The sequence below is a fragment of the Caloenas nicobarica genome, chromosome 11 (genome assembly GCF_036013445.1).
Source record: "Caloenas nicobarica isolate bCalNic1 chromosome 11, bCalNic1.hap1, whole genome shotgun sequence".
In the NCBI taxonomy this organism is placed as follows: domain Eukaryota; kingdom Metazoa; phylum Chordata; class Aves; order Columbiformes; family Columbidae; genus Caloenas; species Caloenas nicobarica.
Genome location: NC_088255.1, coordinates 12,359,233 through 12,376,642, shown reverse-complemented (window position 1 = coordinate 12,376,642; position 17,410 = coordinate 12,359,233). Strand labels below are relative to the sequence as shown.

Genomic DNA, 17,410 nt, shown 5'->3' with positions numbered 1-17,410 from the left:
TTGCTTGGGTGTGGGTAAGAACGGAGGTCGGTGCTGTCCCAGTGACGGTCTGGGTGGCAGAGAAGTGTCGGGACATTAACTGGAGCCACCTTCCCATGGCCACCTTAGTTGGCTTCAGGGGAGCTCTGCATCACTGCCACAGGATAAAGTTGGGACAAAAAAAGCTCTATTTAGCCTAAATGTCTAATATAAAGTTAACTGATTAACAAGAAAACATTAAACAACTTGCATTTCCAACTCCATCTAACCTCTTCCCCAGAGCACTCTGTATACCTCAGACAACCTGCTTTCCCCTCCTCCAGCAAAATCCCATCTCAGGCTTAGCTCACATTCAAACTTATTTTCAGTAAGAATTTCATCCAGACATTCCAATTCTGTTCCTTTTGGACTGATTATGATGATGAGCAACAAATCGCTTAAAACAAAGTATTGGCTGTGCTACAAATGAGCTTCCGTGGATGGGACTGGGAGGGCACTAGAACCAAGGAGAATTTTAAAACCAACAGAACAGACTACTCATGTATTGAGTTCCTCATATACCAACTGAATTCCATCCTGGAAAACATGCACGAGAACAATTCCTGTGGATTTATCCAAATAGCTCCTCTACATAAATTTGACTCCTTCCTGGAACTTGCTCACTCACTTCTTTCAGAGCTCACAGCAACCTACGGGATTGAAGGGTTGGGGGTGGCAAGGGGGTCTGGGGCTTTTTGGTTTTCCCCAAGTGTTTGTGGTTCATGGATTCATCAAGCTTCAGTTTTGGCTAAACAGGGTTCCAGAGCTCCACTTTTGCAAGTGTCTTAGTGTGGTCTTTTCAGAGAAGCAAGGTGTCTCTTTCACGCACCGCTCATCCTGAGCACGCGGGGTGGGCTGGATAACGCAGCCACACATGAAATTCTTATCACCCAATATGGAAAAATTTCCCACCGCACCACTGCAAAGGTCACATAAAATTCCTATCAATCAAGATATAAATCATCATTCATTACCAGCTCCACAATCACCAAACACAGAGTTTTGCAAACAAGGCAATGATGAGCACCAACATTGGACAAGAAGAGGAAGAAACCTGGGAATGGGACTCAGGGTTTGCCCATGTGCAGGGGCAGAGCTGGGCAGACATCACACTGTGACCTGCAGACACGAGCGGGCACCAGGATGTTTTCGGAGGCAGAAACAGCTCAGCTGTTTAGGGTCTCGAAGGTGAGGACATCAATGACATCTAAGTTATCTGGGAGTTAACATCTGTGTGTCATATTCTCGTGTGGCATTTACTATGGCATAACATTACATGGACACTAAAGACATTTACACCCAAACTGGATTCACAGACATGGCAGAAAATACAAATGGCATAAACAAATTATGCTTTTAGGCAGGTAGACAAAAGAACAAAAAGATTAACCAAAGATGTTTTCCTCACTCCAGAAGAGGCAGCCAGCCCCTGCAAGTAAGGCCTGCTGGAAAAAGCAGAACATTCTCCTCAGTCTGCCACAAAATGGGAGAAGAAACAATAAATGAAAAAAAAAAAGAGCCAAAGACACAGGATATTACAAATACCTATCATTTTTCACAATGTGTATTTCCTAGCTCATTCTAATGTAGCTTTCTCCAGCCCATGTTCAGCTGAAGGAAGTTTCAGAGTTCATACGTGTAACCTGGGAAGAGAGGGATGCAGGTTACTTTTCTTTTTTTCCTTACGTGCATTTTTTTCCCCTCAGACATATGCTGAATAATTGCAGCTACAGTGTAGATTTTATTGCTAGCATTTAGAAGAGTAAGTGCTCACTGACATGCAAGATGGGAAAGGTTTCTCCCCTGGGGAACAGAACACAGAGGCTGATTAAGCGACTGGTAGGTATTTAAGAACATAAAAAATACTGGCAGATCAGGGCTGCAGTTCACTGAACAGGAGTCAGCACAGGAACAGAGTGAGGCTGCTGATTTCCAGCAGGGTGTAGCGCTGGTGAAGAAGTAGTCTTTAAGCTTAGGACTTTTATACACTTTTTAATAGAAAAAAGGTTGAAAAGTAATCACAGCACATTACTGTGGTGATACTAAGAGTAAATACAGAAAGAAATAAGAAATAGTTAGGATTTCTGTTCTTTAAAGAGCAACAGCAGTATCCACATGTGGAAACATTTCAAAAACACCACAAAAGAATAAATACATGAAAAAACTGTTGCAATAGGTAAGAACTGCAGAAATATAAGCTATAACCCTTCTGTCTTGCACTGATGATAAAGAAATCTATTTTGTACAAAAATATAAAATATTTATATATTTTAAATAACTTGTCAGCACTATTTAGACTTTTAAAGTTATAACAATTATTTTTGAAGTGGTTAGCTATAAAGCATTTTAAAATTAAAAAATGCAGCAAAATAAACAAGTTTATACAAACATAATAAGGATATCTTTCAAGTAAATCCCAGCAGACAAAGATAACTAAAAGGATGCTACAGCTCATTTCAGTTGTATTTGTTTAGGATGTTACTCTACTACCGAATAAGTTTAATGAAAACTGTTTCTAGAAGTTTACTGAAATTACACATTCCCCCATTAATTCTGAGACTCTGTTGAACCAGAGAAGAAAAATAAAAATCTAACTATCATACAGTCATATAAATTCTTTTCAAAGCAGTCTTGTCCTCCAAACTGTCAACAGAACAAAGAAGAAAAATATCAACTTATTTCTGTAGCTCAGGACAGCCTTGGGAACACCTTCTTATAGCCACAAGCTGTGTTGCTAGTGGGTCACACCACATTCTAGCACAGTCCTTTAGTCTCCATCTTCATTTGTGCTGCAAAGAAAAAGTAATGGGTTTGCCTTTGAGGACACCTCCAAGAAATTTTTTTTCCCAGTAGTATCCTTCGAAAATCTGTCCAGTTCACATACACCGTTTTCTTCTCGTTCCTGTAAAATGCAGCTTGCAGTAGCCAATCCTTCAGGCTGTTCTGAAAGTCTAATTGCAGTGTGCATTTGTTTTTCTAATTCTTCTATCAGTTTTCCAGGAACAGATGTAGATTGCAAAGAAACGTTTGGTTTTTCATCACTAACCTCAAACGAAGTGTTTGTGCCCTGCCTTAATCCATTACAGTCAATAAGTGGAGCTGTCCTCTCCTCTAGACGCGTGCCTTGTAGAGAATTTATTTTCCCGTCTTCACTAGCTGAGGACTCTCGCTCGTCTGAATCAGAGCCTTCTGTCTCAGATGATGAAGTACAGCTTGATTCTTCAGAGTCACTTGTCTCCAACTCAGAGGACGGCAGCTGTTGCTTGGAAACTGTGCCAGCAGCTTCTAACACACGCTCTTCCTCTTGCACCAGCACCGCTGCTGCTTCCAGCTCTTCTAGTTCAAATCCTATGTGGGACTTAGTAAGGGCGGTTTTCTGCAAGGATTCAGCAAGTGCAGCCAACTTTTTTGACCTTTAACAAAGAACAAGATATGTTATTTAGCTTCACAAAGAGAACTTTCCCATTTGATAACGAGAAAACAAATCTTAAACATTTATACTCTTTGCTTGCTTTGCAAACAACTTTCTTCAGATATGACTGCAAAAGTAGATCCTGCAGGAACAATCAAAAGTATTCGTAATTACTATGACTTTGGGTAACTTTTCCCACAAGGCTAGACAATATCCCACTGAAAGTCTTTGGTGACCCATTCAGAAAAGATCGTGCTGCTTTGATGTTTCAGCACTGCACAGCAGGGGAAAATGGATTTCAGAACAAACCTTTTCAGGATTGCTGTCTTTAGCAGTGAATTCTGCAGTATGTAGTCTGCTGGATTAAGTTCACATGCAGCAGAATCATTTTGTTTTACTACCCTTCCAGATATGTCTGTTAAATGCAGATGAGCGTAGCTGACCATCTCGGTGGCACATTCTCCTCCTGTCACAGCTAGCTTTAGGCACACGTGATAGCAGAAGTTCAATACTCTGTCTGTAGATGTGCTTTACCTTTCATTTGTAACTCAGCTGAAATATAATTCAATGAAAATATCAGGTTCATTTAGATAAACACCTCTAATGGAGCGGGCACGCTATGTCAGCATCAAACCTTTGGTACAGCCATAACCATTTCCTCAGATGTTTTGAAGTCAGCACATGCTTTACCAGAAAAGCGCATCATGGATTTATAAACAGAGAGAACAAAAAGTCAAAGAGTGCCTTGAAATGGAGGGGCGGGGGGCAGAGAGGAAAATGGGTATAAAATAACAAACACACATCCTGTTTCTTGTTGTAGAGTTTTGCCTCAGACTATCAATCAACTTTTCACCACTTCCTGCAGCAGCAGGTCTGCTATAAATCCTGCAGTAACTGACGGGGTTTCATTTCCTCTGCCAGAGCTGTGAACCTGCCAGGCACCGCACACCGACACCGCGCGAGCAGCTCATCGTGTAATACATGACTCCTGCGAGGCAAAAGTTAAAGTGCTTGTTCTCTCAGTTGAATGATTTTAAAGATCTTTATATTCTTGTTCCCAGGGGGCATAATTACTCAGTATAACATAGACACTTCATGTGGGTTTTTTTTTTTTCCTCCTAAAGGAATTGTATTTAAAAGTGGGGGAAGGGGAATTCGATGCAGCTTCTTATACATTTTACAGAGACACTGCAACATTTAAAAGCTGAACTTGGAATAAAACATATTAAACTTTCTTAGCTCAACCAGAAGACTAGAAAACTTAAGAAGTGTTTCCCAGAAATAACTGAAGCAACAGAGAACAATTTATATTTCTTGAATTTTTAAATCTAAAGCTATGAATTCAATCACAACCTTATTCTAGCAGCCTCAAATATAAACACACATACCAAATTTTAAAAAGCTGTTTACCTAACACTATTCTATTTTTTTCTCTTTGATGATATATTTTCATTTTATTTTTGTCAAGAACTTGAATTTTTCTTGAAAAGTTAAGGAGGATTTGAGAAATAGCCAACCTAATTGGGAACAAAGAAAGTGTTCTCCCAGCTCCATAGGTTAAAATAAAGAAAAAGAAGCCAAGTGATACATAGAAAGGTTCATGAAGCTTTGCAGGTAGGTGATAACAGAATAACTGGCTTGCAGGGAAATCTGCTTCCTGAACATATTGGTGAGAAGCTGGTTTATACCTCAAGTCATGAGAGTTTATATCCCTTTCAGAAGCATTTTGCTTTGCTTTTGAAACAGTCTCTTTCCTTCCTTCCAACTGTACATACGTCCATCTGTGCACTTGCCCCTTCCCGTGGAAGAACCGTTAACAATATAAAGGTCCGATCCTTTTTCCTGTCCTATTGCCTGACTGTCCACAAGAATACAAGAAGATCCAAAAGCTAAATATGCACTGTGAATGAGAACACTGTTTTGTACTCATTTTATAGGTAGTTCCTTTTAATTTAGTTGACAGCCATGAGCAACTAACTGTAGGCACAACAATTTTCTCTGGTGATACATCTTCAGGTACCTCATTCTCACCTACCTGTTTTACTACTGCTATTATAAATAGGACTTTCAAAATCTCTTTTCTATCTGTCCTCACCTCTTCTATCATGTCTGTCACTTCATTTCCCAATCCTGTATGTATTTCTTGGGTTTCCCCTATTTCTGCTGTTCTGATTTTTCATGCATGTTTTTCCTGCTAGATGCTCTCAGTCCTTGAAATCACTCCCTTAAAATTCTCCCCTCTTTTACTATTCTCTTATAATGCAGTTAACGCGTTAGATACAGAAACATGTCACATAACTATGAATCAAGTGTTAAGAAGACGTATGGCATCAAGCACTTTTTGGCATTAATAAATACTTCACTGTGCTCCAGACTACTTAATGCCAACTGTCACAGATGAGCACATCCGTCACACCAAGCGGTAAGGAAGAAAATACACAGCGATATACTCATTTGATTCAACATGCATTATGTTAGTAAATTAGATGTGGTACTACTGACAGCCAAAAAATGGCCTCTGTAAAGCAGCGTTTGGTCACTCGGCACACAAATGCATTTTTATCAATGAGTTCAAAGCGGATGAATGAAAAGAGTGATTCATGACAGCTACAGAGAAACATCCATCCCACCGCACAACTGTAAAACTGCAAAAAGCATTCTTAGTCTGAAACCCGGGGGTTAATTCCGAGTGATCAAAATACACTACAAAATAACAACAATAACTGATTTCATAAAACAACTGTGGCTTCAAGTTCCATGTTTAGTCCTTTTTCTAAAAAGTTTTGAAAGAACTACTGAGAGAGGACATGCTTTTTATCTTTACAAATGATTACAGGGAAAAAAAAGCCATTGATTAAACAGCCTGCTCCTCCCTTCTAACAACAGCGCAAATGGACACTCTGCTTGGATGAGTTAAATGCCTGCAAAAGGCCAACAATCCCGTCTATCCTCTTAACCTCTGCAACTTCTGTACTTCAGTTCTCTCATGTCGTGGTCCCACCAACACCACACACGAGGCCCCAATTGTTACGCCAACCAGCTCTGTTCAGGTCCAGGACGGGGAAGGGGCGCGGACTTCACGCAGACCCGCACAACCTTCTTTCTCTCTGCACCATCAGTGCCCCAAAGATCACGTTAAACCAACCACAAGTCTTCTAACAAATCACTGAAAGCTATAAGATTATTTTACTATTTTTTTTTTTTGCTCTTAGTCACGTGTAAACAGTATGAAAAAGTCTCTTCAGTTGCTCATATTTCTTAGTAGGCCTAATGTTTATTCCCAACTTTCACAAGTCTCTTCTAGAAAAAAACAAAAATGGACAGTCTACAGAGCTCAGCCTTTCAATATGAGAAATCAACTCTGTCACACTCTTAACAAAATTTATACATAAAAACAGAAAACTCCGCTCCCCAACTTTCCAATCTTCTATTAAAAGAAAAAAAAGAGCACTTGAACAGCTTGGGGTTTTTTTCTCCCCCTGTGTGAGGGACTAACAGAATTACAATTAGCTATCAGTCCATCTTGATTAAGGCAATTATCTAATTTCAAGGAGAGCTGAGTTTCAGGAGTGCATTTCACATCAGCCTTAAGAAAAGGTTGCAGCATTCCCTGGACAAAAAACAAGACAAATAGCATAAAAATCAAAATATGGAAATGCTTTCAATGGGAGACTGAGGGTCTCTGAACTAATGATTTCCCCAGCTGATGGATAAGCAACAATTCAGGAAACAAAAATGAGAGAGACTAGAAATGAGATATCACGTATTAGAGTTGTAGTAAACAGGTCCTGCTGTTTCCAAAACCTTTTGAGTAGTGTTTTAGAGACTAGACAGCAAATACTATAATTTTTCAAGTATGATTAATAGAATCACATGATTACTTTAAGACATGCTCATTCAGTATGCACATTGCAGTAATGATATCTTATTATTATGGTAATAGTGTTCTTACATAAACATGCATAATAGGCTTTAAAGGTGCTACACATTATAATTATTAGTTATCAAGATGTCAGTTGCTTAAGGAAAATGTTTAATTACAGGTTAAAGTGATCAGATGCATGTTTTGTTTAATGTATAGCTTTGAGGAACAGATAACAAAGAGAGGCATCTCAGGTCTTGTCCATGTCGTCTGGAATTAAAATTTCAAGACAGAACTACTGTAATCCTTGTCTAGGCAGCAGGACAGCTTCACCATGTGCCAGAAGAAAAAAAAAAAAAAAAAATCTTGTTCCACAGATCTCAGATTATAAAAGAGTAAAACTGGGGTGAAAAGAACAAAGAATCAAAGGACGTTTAGCAAATAAAGGGAGATGGATAAAACAAGGGGTAAAGAGATGCTTATGGCAACAGGAAAAGGAAATCATTACAGGTTTCCAGCAAAGCCACCTGTGGCAGCACAAAGAGAAGCAACGGTGCTGGGGACTGAGTGCAGCGCTGAGACAGCGGCAGCTGCATGAGGGGAGCAGGACACAACTTCTCAGGGAAAGACTGGTGCTCCTGTGGGCTCTGGTTCTACCTTCTGTTCTATGGAGTAAAAAGGGCGTGAGGATCTGATGAGTCGAGATAGCTGTTATATCCAGAACAGTGCTATGAGAAAAAAGTCTCACAGAAGATATAAATTAGGGACTGATTGTTTCCAAGGAAGATTCAACATAAGATGAAAGGAAAGACAAAAGTCAACCCGGCCAGAGAAAGTAAAAAATAAATGCAGGACTTGGGGGATAGATGCAGCCACAAAATCCTCTAATTTTTCCCCAAATGTTAAAATAAAAATAAGTAATGATGCTTCTGTAAACTATGCCTACCAGTCAGAAATAGGAAAGGTTTAAAGGTTTAAAGAAAAAGTGTTAATGAGCCAGGCCTTTCTATCTGACTGGTAAAAACAACCTTACATCTAATTATCTTGCTTTGGAAGTTTAGTTACATTAAAAAAACCAACCAAACAAAAACAAAACAAAAAAAACAAACCAAAAAACCCCCACAAACAAATAAACTCCACAAAGCACACCACACCACCACCACCAAACTCCAAGAGAACTCGTAAATACAAAAAAAAAAATCAGCATTCTGCTCCTCATTCTGTATGATGGGTGGCACTGCACACTCGATCACGGCATGGGAGTTACGTATCTAAAACACCACGCAGAGTATTTGCAAACACGGCAGTAAATAGTCACACTGGCAGTAGAGTCTTTTGAAGCAGGAGTCAGTAACATTTCACTATGGAATGAAAAGCGACTTTTCGTGTACAAGCACAAGCTATAGCTTGCTTTTGTTTTTGTAAACAATAGAAGGATTATTTCTACTGCTTCATAAATTTGGCTTTGCATTTCATAAACATATACAAACATCTACTTTTCTGAAGTACACACTGTGAACCAGGTGTAAGACATAGCAAAATACAACTACAGGGCAATAGAGTTTTCTTATTATCTACCCTGACTCAATCACAAGTCAGCGCACAAGGCACAAGTGCTGTCATGGCAGATAAAGCTATTCTTGCCCAAGCACAACACAAAAGCACCAAAGCATGGGAACCTGTCTATCAAAACCACTGGCAACAGCTTTGGCTACCAGCCTACTGTGTGAATGTGACCTAACTGGTCTTGGAACCAAGCTGGAACCCAACTAATCTTGGAACCAACTAGAGTCTCGTTATATCACATTGTTCAAATGTAGTGAGGGCCTATTCACTGTGTTACAATGGGAATCAGTCCTCCATGCTAGCAGTGCCCTAACTTTGCTCTACGAGGCTGACAAGCCTTGTTTTACATGTAAAACATTTTACATTAATTATCTTTAGGCCTTACAGGCAAGATAAACAAGTCTGAAAGAAAAAGGAGATGCTTCAAGTGCAGACGTGCCTTTGCAGTGTCGTAAGTTCCACCAAATATGAAAATGGACCTGTCTCATTGCAAGGCAGCCATCCCCCAGTAGGCCTACAATTCCTTGAGATGCATTCAGACACAAACTCCCAGCACTCTGTGCCAGTCAGCAGGCCTGACAAATATCAAAAGGGTGGTTATTTAACTTATCTCCACTCAGCAGGAGCTCTGGACACGTAGAATCCATCTTGTAGCAAAGCTGCTGCATTAAGCAAAAGGCTTTCTGTCTGCTGGACCACAAGGTATTCCCAGCTGCCTTAATTTTATACATTTACTGTATGAGAAGCAACCAAGTTGAAGGAGAAAGCACCAGTCTCTATTTGCACTACCTTTCTCAACAAGGCCTGGCAAAACTCAGACTTACAAAAGTTTCACAGACACCCTCTATATTAGATATAACAGATAAGATAACAAGTAATACAACACATACCACTTCAATGTGTTCCAAATTACATAGCTGGCATCATAGCTTACAATTTCCCACAATTATTCTTTTAGCCAGAGGCATCGTAAGTGTTGAGACAATTCTGGAGTTAATATTATCTCAGACATCACCAGATATCATCCCAAAGTAGAGCCTCAGCAGTTCAGATACAGAGGATGTGTAAATTTAGTATCTGCAAGACACTGAAATGCCAGTTAAACTATATGGGATAATGCAATTCTCTGCCTTGCCACAAGACTAGTTGAGAACAGGCTGCAATAGAATGGAACTGATGTTTCTGCATGGACTGTCGCTGGTGAACAAAAGGGCACCTGCAAAAGGGCCAGATGCTCCCAACCCTTCAGACCACCTTATTCTTCCCCTGCCTAGAGTGGTTCTTGCTGGACTCCATCCATCACTGTCTTTCAGCCCAAGTCTTATCTGTCCAGAGCCAAGGGTATGAAGAGACATTATTCAACATTCAGTCCCTTGATAATGCCAACGTTAACTTCCTAGAGGAAGTCTGTCGTGATCTTGATGAAAATTAATATCCCTATAGCCGTGAGTACTGCTTAAGCTCCCTTGAAGCAGAAGGCTCATCAAGTTACAGCCAAACATGACATAAAAGTATAAGAAAGTAAGCTCATACAAGAATGACATGGCTGACAAAGCATCCAACTATTCTTATATATACTTGAGAAGAAAGTAAATTGGTTTTCATTCTAAAATTCAGATGTCAGCTTCTATCTAGTCCTGCATAGCTGGCTAGAGCAACCAAACTGGTGATCTGTGGGGAAAGTCTCTTGAAACTGGTAATTGAGCTCACCCTCTTAGGCAACACTGTAAGTCACTGGAACAGCATATTCTGACACCCATGAGTGGAGAATAAAGTGAGGGAGAGACACATACTCTTGAATTACTGTAATATAATTTAAATTTCAGGGCTTTAGACCAAGAGCAGCATGCTTCCTTCAGAAACGCAACTAACAAAGTCAAGCATCCCTCCACATTTGACATGCAATTTCAAACAGCTAGAAAGAAAAAAATAATATGACTTAATTCTTATCATACAGAATTGAAAGACAATTTGATTTTAATAAGATATTCAAGACATGAAAAGAGTACAGGTTTGATCAGTCCTGACTGGTAAAACATTGCATTGAATGCCACCGTTATCACTGCTAAAGCAGACTTCATTAACATAGAAGCATCTAAAGTCAACACACACAAAAAAAGCATAAATGGTTGAACAATGAGATTAGATTAAAAAAACCCAAACAAACAAAAAAACCCACCACCACTCCTCCAGGGCAGGAAAAGAATCCTTAGAAATGGACATTAAGCTACAATAATAAGAAACTCATCACACTAAACATACCATCAATTTGCTGAAACTACTCTTTAGAAGTCATGGGTTACAAAAGAACATAAGCCTCACAATCTGCCTGGAGATAAGAGACTAAGAGACAATTACACCTTTTAGCATGTGTTTTATATGAGTTGCCATATTTCACCATTTTTATTTCACTTTCAAGGTTATTCCTAATGAATGCCTCAAGTTACACACTAGTCAGTGACCTCCAACCATAGTGGAACAGTTTTGAAAAAGCAAGCTCAGAATCAGTGAACAAAAATACTCCAAGTGATGTTCTGAAAGAAATTCATAGCAGAAAGCCCATAGTCTTGGTAATTGTTGACAGCGACAACCACTTTGCCTATCTGTATACACTGTTGTTTGACTATAACAATGAACAGAACTTTCTTGTAAAGTACCTTATACACGCCTTTACCCCAAAACCCACAAGCTTAGGGAAACTATGCACTGATCTTATCTCATCCAGCTCTGAGATCACAACTATTCTCTACAGTGAAACATGGCTAAAACTTAACGAAGCATAACAATACTGCCATGAAATTTAAGGCGTGAAGTGGAACAGAAAATACACAGAGCACCTGAATCACAGGGCAACTCTTTCATAGAAACAAAAGGCTGCCATTCAGAAAATACCATAGGTTCCTAGTAATAAGAAAAGTCTGAAGCCTATTTTACATCTCTTTTGAAAAAGTGGCACCTCTATCCACAAAATTCCTTATTGTATCGGTTAAACAGAAAGATGAATACGCAACATTTACTAAACCACTTTCTGGCCTTTATTAGCTGGTTAACTCATCATAACCCTACCTGGCTTCTGAGATTTGAAAGAATCACAGAATAGGTAGTACAATTAACAGCCAGCGAGATAAATACATACAGCACCATTCAACAGCTTCATGTACTTAGTTTATTACACATGTATATAGTAGGAGGCAGAACCAATAAATAACTCCATTAAAATCTCATTAGCTCTGATCAATGAGTTCGGGAGATAATATAACAAAGCTGAATTTAATGCGTTAGCAAAGGAGAAACAGGACCATTTTCTTCAGGACTCAGGTAAAAATTGACCTAAACTTTAACTAATCTTCTACATTATCTTCAGCAAAAGAAAGATGAGTGTAAACACAGAAACAATGAAACATTTGTTCACATGATTTAGGACTAGATTAACCACTGTCTTCAGAGGAAAGAAACAAGCCATCTCCACAACACAGCACTAAGAACTGCTTAATATCTATGCTTCCTTACAACAGCCAGCTGCTAAAACAGAATGTGCTCAGTCTATTCAATGTATTTTATGTGACTGCAGCTAAGAATTCATTCTTTCCATTTCTCAAGAGGATGGATTCTGATTTTTAGCCTAGATCACTTATGTGTACACAGTTATACTGTCCACATCTATGCTTACTGTTAAATATTTCCTTTCTAACAGCTCTTGGAAATACCAGGCAACTTCAATCACATTTAAGAGCAACTGGTGGTTAAAAAAGATCTTCAAATTCGTACGTATTTAATGAAAATAAGCAGAGGTATAAACAATGACCCTCGCAAGAAAGGGCCAGCAAACATAGCTCTCGTGCATCGGCTTGGTCGGAGTTCACAGTGTGTCCGTCCCAACCAGCCGATCAGTGCTGAGAGCAGCTCCCACATGTGGAGGTGTCAAAGGATGCAGTGAAGAGATTCAGGCACAAGGGCTAGGTTTGCAAGAGGTTTACAGAATCTTCTTTTTTCTCCTCCCTCCCTTGTAGACATCAGACAAAGCGAAGACTGGAAAAGCGTTCCACTGCACACCAGATCTTTATCTTGAATATAGGAAAACCACACTACAAAAAAGGGAGCACTTGGTTCAAAAACAAGTCTGGAAAATACATCTCCCTGTAAGCAAGATGCCATCACCTTAAATTGGCAGGATTTGAAGAGCAGAAATCCAGCATAAAGAGACTACTTATGACAAGAGAAACCCACCAGTTATTTTCAGGTGACAGGAAGACCTGCACCATAAAACAATGGCTGATGTGGAAGAATCCAAAGGGTTTCAGGGGAACATAAAACATTTTCATCTTGAAATTCTGGCTTTCAGAGGGCATTACATGAATTCTGAAACTAATAGTGATCTACTGCAATCTTGCAGTCTTGTAAACTTGAACAGCTATCGACATAGCTTAAGTTATTACAGTTTGTTAACCATAAATCAAATATAAAACATAGCACCACTGTTTCAGCTTTAGTGACTTCTTTTGTAAGTCTGAATATTTCAAGTGACTTTCCCTCCATATTTATTCTGAAATGCCACAGTACTTCTTTCATAATGAATCTAAATACTGCATAAAGCTGAACTTCACATTTATAAATATTAAAAAAAAAAAAAAGCAGCTTTCCCATATAACATCTTACTTTCACTACTTGGCCTTTTTGATAAGTTGAAACCAAATATATTGTGGATTATAAAATAAATCAAGCACAGCTTACTTACGTAGATGATACTATGAAAAGATGCATAAGAGAAAACAGACTTAGAATTAATATTGGACTATAAAAAGAAACCAAGGAGTATTTATGTTTTAACAATACTTTAGCTCAGCTTAGAAGCAGCTCAGTGTTGCCAAAATAGCTTCAGTAAGTTGCAGCCAGTCCAAACATCTAACAATGGCACAGCTTCCAAAGTTATACATGATAAATACAAATAATGAAAGATGAATAGATAACTCACCACAAAACAGACACAGAGAAATGAACAGATTTTATAACGTGATAGTAAGTATTGGCTGCATTACACAAATGGAACACTGACAATTGTTCCCCATTAGCCCCATCTCCCTCAAATTTCTTAACTGTCATTACCTAGAACTTGGTCTTCACCATCACCCCTGGTGATCCAGCGGACGGCACTCCTAACGCTGTAAATTATACCATTTGTACTACAATATGGGAATGAAAGCTACTCACACAAAGCAGCGCAGACGATGTGAATTTTAGTGTCAGGATAATGCTAGTAAAGTAATGTATTACAAAAACAAGAATGACAATGACAATGGACAGGCTTAAAAACACAATTTCGAACACATTACTCGAACGTGATCCTACCCCTTTACAATGGAATTTATCCACCAAACATCAGAAGTCCTAGTGAGGTCAGAGTTAACTCTGACGCTGCTCCATTGCTTCTGACTGACACCCGTAACACCAGAAAGGAAAACATCACCTGTAGCCTTCCCACTCAGAGTCCATTCTCAACTCACATGTCTCAACATAAAAAGACAAATTCCTGGCAGGAAAGCAGATTTTTGCAAGAGCCTAAACTGAACAGCCTGCTCCCACCTTCTCCCCCTTCCACCCTGTTGTGTTTGTAAGGCACCTTGTATCAGACGCTCTAGAGCACGATCATGCCTCTTACGAATGATAATAATTAATAATATCGCCACACCCCGCTGAACTGGCTGCAGGTTTGCAACAGAGAACCCTGCAGGCCGCGCACGCAGCACCACACTGTCCAGTTCTTGCAAGAAGGAGTCCCAGGGAATAGTGGGGAGTGGGCTTTAGACTACAGACTAAATCATCATCCTCTCATTCAACATTTTTTCTCCCTCATTCTACCTCTGTTTTGTCTTGAGATTTACGGCACAATCACTGCAAGGGGCGGGTGGAAGAGACCAAGCTAGCTACTGACAAGCTTGCAAACAAAACACAACGGTATCATCAGCCTGCGGATCGGCTCCCCACTTTGATCACAGCTGCACACTCCACCTGCCTGGGAAAGCAACAACTCCACAAGCTCATCCTTCCCCTCGGCAAAACTGTGGAAGAGTCAGCAGAGATGTGCTGACTGAAGAGACATGACACAGATCGCTGACCCTTCTGTCGGCCGATAGGAACTGCCTCCCAACAACTTTGCAAAAATCAAAGCAGTAGCCTGAGGGGGGGAAAAAAAATGGCTTTCTTCTTTGCCTTCTCTACCCACAGCAAGGTGCATTCAGAGACAGCCTGAAAGAAAATGAGCTATAGAAAAATGATGGAATAAATAGGAAAAAAAAACCAAAAACCACACACACCAGAGGAAAGGAGAGGAAAAACATCAAAGAGAACTGCAGCTAGCAGCTGGGAGGAGAGATTAAACCCCTTGTTAGAAAACCATGTTTTACAGGGCTTGCTAAAACATATATAAAGGGGAATTTCAGGTATTATATCCACCTGACTATCACCTTTTCCATCCTTCAGGGCAAACAGTGTTTTGCTTTAAGGCTCTTCAGTCAGTATATTACATGACTTAGGTATTGTTATTTACAAAGTGTTCTTTGTGCATCTACTGCTTTACAGACAAATTGAAGTGACAGCTTAGGCCTTAAATAAGATGCAACATTTAATGAGAGGCATGGCAGCTCAAGATGACAGTAAACAAAAAGAAACTGTATTAAAAACATGCATCAAAACAGGGAAAAAAGAGACACATCTAATGTGCTTGCAAATTATTAGTTACTATTTTTAAATCAAAGAACTGTGATCTAAGGATTAAGAGCAGATGACTTGGGATGAAAACAAATCTGGGTTCTCTACCAGATTCAGGTGTGAATGTGCCATCTTATACCTGATTGTATTAAAATACATACTATTCAAATAAGCACATATTGTCAGTCTGGGTCAGTTAGTGCAATACATTTTCTACCTATCAATAAATAACATTTAATGTCACAAATTTTTTTTAATCTGAAAAGACATATACTGTATTTTTTTGACAGATATAGATAGTGGACAGTACTCAGACAAAGACTCTGAAAACAATGGATGACCATAACTTCATAAAGAAAAAAAAAAATCATCTATCTGTATGTTCCCAGCGCTTTTTTTTTTTTCCTATTTTCCAATATTTTCTAGAACACTGACATATTAGTAACTCCTGCAGCTGGTGGTATGTAAACTGAAATAAAATGCATAAAATGAACCTCAATGAGCCTGCAAAGAGACCATTTGAAGTGGCCACTCCCATTATTGGTAAAAGCTTGAAAACCAGCTGGGACATCTGAAAGTTAATACACCACCACAGGCCACCAGAGAAGTGAATGAAAAGCAAACCTAACGCAGCATGATTACTCAAAGCAGCAAGCAAACGTAGCGCTGCATGCTGAACTAGCTGCCAGCAGTAGTGATGCCAGCTTGTAAAGCCTGCTAAGAAGGAATTACAATAATTGGGGATTGTAGCCATGAGCTACTACAGCAAGTCATCACAGGACACTAAGAGTGAAGCCTATGTTACCAGATGAGGCACAGCTTTCTGACTGCGTTCAGGGACAAGGTGTGAGCACAAGCAGCACCAAGACTGTTTGGTTTATCCCTTGTACCTGTATGGCCCTTATTAAGCTAAAAGAGCAACAGAAACAATAGTCTTCAAATAAAAAAAACCTCTAAAATCCAACAAGTTGTGTTGTTTTGCAGGGGGTGGGGGACAGGGAATTAAGTGGCTTTAGCATGTCCACAATGACAATACTATTAAAGAAGTGTAGTGAAAAATATAATCCTCTAACTACGAGCTAGATCAAAATAAGGGATTTTGCAATGGTGGAAATAGTGTTGCTACACTATCTGATAAATAACATAACTGGCCACATCAGAACATACAATAAAAGCATATGCTAATGGCAAGGCTGCTTTCAAAGCAGCAATGTGAAAGCAATTCGGCCTTCTCTGCACCACCTACTTTGAATATTGGAGTTTTTATCAAACTTGAAATTACCGCAGCCTTCACTAAACTAAGGTTAACGTGGGCAGCAACGAAGGTAAAGTAAAACTTAAACTGCAGCCAAAGCAGAGTATAGTTGACCATGAAACTGTAATGCTCATAACATAATACTATGAGGTGTTTGCTTCCCAAGGTCTTAACTCTATGAAGTGCTTTAAACATGCTGTACAAATCAGTTTAATCCCAAACAGCCAAGCACCAGGATTTTCATCCAGAATATATTACTGCTCATGCTTTTGTTCTTCTGAATCATGGCTGCCAAATGCAAGAGGTTAACAGCTGAAAATTAGCATATTCCTCTAATATTTGAGAATGTTTTAAAGCACTGATTAATTTTTCTTATCTGTTAATACATTCTGTCCTACCCTCAGCTTGAAAATTTAATAAACTAACAGGTTAATAGTGCACTAACTTGTGGAACAAGATACAAGGAAAATATGTAAGATGCTCCATAAAGGAGAGAACTTAATGTAAATTAATAACAAACCCATATAGCTATGCCAATATTTATATGAATTGAAGAGAGGCTTTTGAAGATTCAGTGAGGTACAGTGTGTTT

General features: G+C 39.2%; 1 protein-coding gene across 1 annotated transcript in view; it reads right to left on the bottom strand.

Annotated features, from left to right (window-relative positions):
• Positions 1 to 2,352: 2,352 nt before the first annotated feature.
• Positions 2,353 to 17,410, bottom strand: part of SHQ1 (SHQ1, H/ACA ribonucleoprotein assembly factor) — a 48,347-nt gene continuing 33,289 nt past the window's right edge. The window contains exon 12 of the mRNA XM_065642722.1: positions 2,353 to 3,431. Within this exon, the coding sequence (XP_065498794.1) occupies positions 2,786 to 3,431 (646 nt within the window). The 3' untranslated portion in view covers positions 2,353 to 2,785. The remainder of the gene's footprint in view (positions 3,432 to 17,410) is intronic.